The sequence below is a fragment of the Muntiacus reevesi genome, chromosome 5 (assembly GCF_963930625.1).
Source record: "Muntiacus reevesi chromosome 5, mMunRee1.1, whole genome shotgun sequence".
In the NCBI taxonomy this organism is placed as follows: Eukaryota; Metazoa; Chordata; class Mammalia; order Artiodactyla; family Cervidae; genus Muntiacus; species Muntiacus reevesi.
Genome location: NC_089253.1, coordinates 60170686 through 60176308, shown reverse-complemented (window position 1 = coordinate 60176308; position 5623 = coordinate 60170686). Strand labels below are relative to the sequence as shown.

Below are 5623 nucleotides of genomic sequence, written 5' to 3'. Positions count from 1 at the left end.
CCACGAGCCTGCTGGTAATCATAACCGCACACTCCTCTCCCTTCCCTGACCAATGTGCATATTCCCCCACAGGGCTCCAGGGCAGAGCAGATCACACCACTGCCCCTGGACTGTCATTGTTCCTCCCGTTCCGTTTCCTTCCTCAAATCAAAAGGCGTCTCAAAGAAGAACAGGTGAGGGTCAGTTCCCAGATCAAGAAAAGAGGCGCGGAGCGAGGACTTGTGCTCCAAAACCACATTCCCTTGTAAACCTAATTCAAAATAAGGTTACTGCATTCGGCTTCCCAATAAGCAACCTTTACCTGCTGGGAATCACGGCTCCCTTTGGGGTCAGGAGCTCTGGAGCGCGGGGAAGGGAATGAGGGAAGAGGCGGGGAGCGAGCGCCCCCGCCGCGCGGGCAGTCAACCTGGCGCCCGGCCCGCCACGGCCCTGCGACCCCACGGCAAGCCGCCACGACTGGGCAAAGGTCGCTCGCGACCGTTCAAAGGGGAATTTTCTCTGACCCCGCACAGGGCGTCTGGCCCGACAGCGCACGACGCCAGGGCAGCGGACGTCAGCGGAGCCCCGGCTTCCAGACCCTTCGGCGGCGCCCGTGACCGAGCGGCCCGCGGCCGCCGTCGGCCAATCGGCGCCCTCCGAGGGCGGGACCGGTGCCGTGAAGCCCCGCCTCCGCGCCACCGCCTGTTATAAATACGGGTGCCGGCGCCTGGGCCCCCCCAGAACGGCGTTCCCAGGTGCAAGGCGATAATGCAAAGTGCTCTATTCCTGGCTGTCCAGCACGACTGCGGACCCATGGACAAAAGCGCTGGCACCGGGCCCAAGAACGAGGAGAAGCGAGAGAAGATGAAGCGAACCCTGTGAGTGCGGCTTTCTTCCTCCCTGACTGGCCGCCCCTACGGACCCAGCTGTCCCGGGCGGCTGCAAACGGGGTACACTGGCGCTGGGCTTCGGCTATGGGAACTGGGTAGCCCGCCTGCGTCTCTGCAGGAAAAAAAGAAAAAGAAAATTGTGTGTGTGTGTGTAAAAGGTTAATTTGTTAAGTTACGTTTAAATCTGTGTGGTGTAGGTGTTTATCGAAGGGCTCGGGTAGAGTTTAGAAACTGCAGAAAATTCTTGATGCAGGGGCGGAGATAGATGCGGGTTGGCTTTTTGTCTCCCTGCATCGAAAATGACTTTGGAGAATCCTGCGGCCACACGCCCCTGGCCTTCGTGAGAGGCACTGTAAATTTTGATCTGCTTACACGACTGCTGGTATGGAGATATTTTTGCTGATTCTAGATATACTTTTTTTTTTTTAACTGAACAGCAAGTCTCACCCACTCAAGAGTGTGGAACAAATAATTGTTCTGCATCACCTTCTTAAAATGAGTGCTGCATTTGGGGGAGGCGGCGGTCAATCTCGCACACACACCTTATTGTGCTCAGCTTCTCGGGTGGTCCCGAGCCTCCTGCTCTGAAAGTAGAAGGAAAACGAACATGGGCTGGCTCAGGGCAGGTCCACTGTGGGCTTTCTCAAGTGTGAAATGTCTCAGAATTGTAATTAACCGTTGCAGAAAAACTGGCTGCCTTTTGTGGGCCAGAAATAGTATCTGCCTTTGAACTATGCAAACTAAATTCATTAAAATACCCTATAATTGTAGGTCGTCCTATCCTTACTTATAAAACTAGTAATTAGGTTCAGATGAGTGGATGAAACTAGTGTGTTGAGTACTCAGATGCTGGATTAAAGGAGTAAGACTGACTGGAGGAGTTGTTTTGTCTTATTTGGCTTGTCTGTATCTACTGGGGGCAACTTTATTTGGTAAAAATGCCTTCAGCTGCAGTGGCAATTTCAAGTGTTGCCACTAAGTATCTTTTTTTTTTTTTTTCTATTGTAGATTAAAAGATTGGAAGAGCCGTTTGAGTTACTTCTTGCAAAATTCCTCCTCTCCTGGGAAGCCCAAAACTGGCAAGAAAAGCAAACAGCAAACCTTCATCAAGTAAGTTGAAAATCTTGTACTTGCTGACATGCACAGATCACTGCTGAGCTGAAGAGGGAACCTCTGACTAGCAGGAGCTGATGTGCAGATCTTCTCTTGCAGGCCTTCTCCCGAGGAAGCCCAGCTGTGGTCAGAAGCATTTGATGAGCTGCTAGCCAGTAAATGTAAGTTAACCTCTTGAATTTGATCCATCTCAAGTATCAGGAGAGTATGGAAAGGCTGTGTCCACACAGAAAGAGCAGCTTGCCCAAGGAGAGTTTGACTTTACAATCCCTGTAACATGGGACCTATTTTTCTCCTTTATTTCCCAGTGATTAACCAGGGAAATGCATGGCTTTTTCACTATAAGTGGGGAGTGGGGGGAAATAGCCCCAGTTTTTAATGGCAGTTGCTGTGTGTTAAGGTTGAGTCAGCTTTTCCATTGCAAACAATGTTTTCAAGAGGCTTCATTCCCAAAGAACTTATCCTCCCCTATAAGTTGTGTTAACAGCAAAGCTAAGTTATTATATTTTTGTAGTAGTGTGCCAACTTATGTATTTTGCTGACTGGCATCTTAGTCGTTAAAGTGCTAAATTTTGAGGATTACAGGTTTGAGTAAAATCGAGAAAATTGCTGCCATCTGGCAATAGGAAAATACGGGGCCAGGGGAGTGGGAGTTTTAGGAAAACACATAAAGGATTATTTGGACACTCAATGCAATTTCTGCATGCTTTCCTCCTTCCCTCCCCCAGATGGTCTTGCTGCATTCAGGGCTTTTTTAAAATCTGAATTCTGTGAAGAAAATATTGAATTCTGGCTGGCCTGTGAAGACTTCAAAAAAACCAAGTCACCCCAAAAGCTGTCCTCAAAAGCAAAGAAAATATATACTGACTTCATAGAAAAAGAAGCTCCAAAAGAGGTAAAGGGGGAAAAAAAGTTCCTTGTTTCAGCAAATTTTGAACATCCTCAGCACCAAAGTGAAAAGAATTTAAAGAGACCTCAAATTAAAGGGGGGTGGGTGAGTAAGCTGTTTTTCCCCTACTTCAGGCTCTCAGTGAGGTAAATTACATTTCTTTACTGATGTAGCTGGTGACACTGGCCACACATTATAGTTTGGGTTTTTTGTTTGTTTTCAAATACTTTGTATATTTCAATTTCTAACTCTTAATATGGAATAAAACTTTGTTGTTTTTATTTCAGATCAACATAGACTTTCAAACCAAAACTCTGATTGCCCAAAACATACAGGAGGCTACCAGTGGCTGCTTCACAACTGCCCAGAAAAGGGTGTACAGCTTGATGGAGAACAACTCTTATCCGCGTTTCTTGGAGTCAGAATTCTACCAGGACTTGTGTAAAAAGCCGCAGATCACCACAGAACCCCATGCTACATGAGATGAAAATGGGAGCCCAGAAACGCCAGGAGGACATTTCATTTTTTTCCTAAGGGGAAAGGCTGTCACCTGCCAAAAAGACTTGACCTTGAATTCAGCCTGGGTGTTCAGGAAACATCACTCAGAACTATTGATTCAGAGCTGGATAGTGAATCAGGAAGCCGGTCGCCACGTAGGAGAAGCTGGTACTGGGACAGCTTCCGTAACTGATGGAGCACAGAGAGAGAGTTTGATCTAAATGTGGTGTGTCTCACGCTGCAAAAGCAGGAGCTTGAGACTGAAAGATAACGATGTAACACTGTTGGTCCAGAAGCATTTACAATCAATAGGTCTGGGATTATGTGGCCTTAGCTAGCTGGCTGTACATCTTTCCCTAAATCAGTCCTTGTTACCACATAGTGGTTTAGATGTAGTTTCTTTAGTTTTAGGTAATATATGTTTACTATGTGCAAGGGTATTGAAGTTCCTATGACTACAGATCATTAGTACTGTTGTCTCACATAACTCTAAAACTGAAACGACCTGTGTTTGAACTGTCAATTGCTGTCTGTACTAGAATGAGTGCTTCTGTGTAGAAAATGACAATGTCCATTATGAGTGCCAAAAACTGTCCTGATGGCAGCTAAACTTTGAAGTGGTCTTTGAATACTTTTAATAAATTTATTTTGATAAATAATGTTATTGAATATTTGGTCCAGATGTGTGTTGGGATGTTTTTCTTAATTAGGCAGAAACAAGTATCTCCTCTAGGAGAGAAGAGATACCAGTTGATGGACCTGTTGAGTAACAATTGACTGTCCTTAGAATTGAGAAATCACAGCTGCTGGGAAGATGCTGCTCCCATCGCTAATGCTTTGGTAGGTCACAGGAGGTCAGATCATCACCCTGGGCTCAACCTTCTAATATGGTCTTGTAAAAATCAAGCTTGTTGAAAATATAAGAACATTGCTTTAAAGCCCTTTATGAAGCTAAACATGAGAAGTAAATTGATGTAACAGAGACAAAGCACCAAAAGTATTCACATAACTAAGCCACTCGAAGATGCCAAATAAAGACAAAAGTTGTCAGTTGCTCAGTGTTGTCTGACTCTTTGTGACCCCATGGACTGCAGCACGCCAGGCTTCCCTGTCCTTCACCATCTCCCAGAGCTTGCTTAAACTCATCTCCATCAAGTTGGTGATGCCATTCAACCAAAGATGAAAGTAGGCCTGCCTATTTATTTCTCTTGGTTCCAAGTTCTCCCCACAGGGTCTGTACGTGAGCTTCCAAGATCCATACCTGAAACTGTTCACTTCCATGATGAATCAGTACAAAGCCAGAATTTCCCTGATTCACCTGCCTTCATTTGGCCAGTAAAGAATCTGGCTATATTACTGCAGCTAATAATGAAGGCAGGAAACACAACTTCTGTGGCTAGGACTTCATTAGAAGTATGCTCTTTCTTTCCGTGGTTGAGAGACCATGAGTTTTATTTTTCAAAATGAGACTATTGAGAAAGAAGTACTGTTCTCTGGCAGACTGCCTTTTCAACCTTGATGATGGTCTTCATTTTGAAAAGGAGAGGGAACCCTCATCTTGGAAAATCCGAGCCCATGTACTGAATTCTCACACCTCTGTGACCTTAGGAGTCTTCATCTGTACTGGCTCCTCAAGTCGTACCTTCCTGTCTGTCCCACTGGTTCCTGTGAGGTAGTAAGAGACTTTAGAAAGTGTAAAGCATTTTTTAAAAAATACATTTATTCTGATTTGCCAGAAGAAAAATTGACCTTCCATAGTTCATTGTTTTTATCTTGCTTGCACTGATCTTCACCTTCACCAACCTTACCAGAAGCAATAGGCAACTATATCCATAAGAGACTTGAACTGGTCCACTCCTGTGTCACCAGCAACCAGATACATAACAGGTGCTCCATAAGTAGTGATAGAATAAAAATTCTGAGACTCACTGAAAGAGATTTCTTTGGAGAATAAATATGTCAGATCTGCACAAGCCCTAATTTGGAAACGTTTTGGCCAGTGGAGAAACCCAGGAGTCACACTATGTATGCAGTTTGTCACCAAGTGCTATTTTACTCCAAGTCTTTCTCCAGCCTGCTTTCTGTTGCCACCCTGATTCCAGAAAGCACCATCTGCTCAGGCAACTGCACTAGTCTCAAATCATCGGCCCTCACTCACTTTTTCCCTCCTCCAGTGTGTTCCCTGCTTTGAACTCTAGGGATCCTCTCAACACAGAAACCTGATCTTATCTCCCATTGCTTATAAACCCTTGAC

The 5623-nt window shown here is 45.3% G+C and overlaps 1 protein-coding gene across 1 annotated transcript; it reads left to right on the top strand.

The window, feature by feature from the left end:
- The first annotated feature begins 720 nt into the window (after positions 1–720).
- Positions 721–4415, top strand: RGS2 (regulator of G protein signaling 2). The gene is made up of 5 exons (XM_065936712.1): positions 721–857; positions 1878–1979; positions 2082–2143; positions 2711–2877; positions 3159–4415. Exons 1-5 carry the CDS (start codon positions 748–750, stop codon positions 3351–3353), a joined length of 636 nt encoding a protein of 211 aa, XP_065792784.1. The 5' UTR covers positions 721–747; the 3' UTR covers positions 3354–4415.
- The last annotated feature ends 1208 nt before the right edge of the window (positions 4416–5623 follow it).

Bases quoted from the DNA above. Each gene is read 5' to 3' on its own strand.
- RGS2 (XM_065936712.1), top strand. From the start codon at position 748: ATGCAAAGTGCTCTATTCCTGGCTGTCCAGCACGACTGCGGACCCATG. The intron at 858-1,877 runs GTGAGTGCGGCT...TTTCTATTGTAG, and splicing joins GAGAAGATGAAGCGAACCCT to ATTAAAAGATTGGAAGAGCC. The intron at 2,144-2,710 runs GTAAGTTAACCT...TCCCTCCCCCAG, and splicing joins TGAGCTGCTAGCCAGTAAAT to ATGGTCTTGCTGCATTCAGG.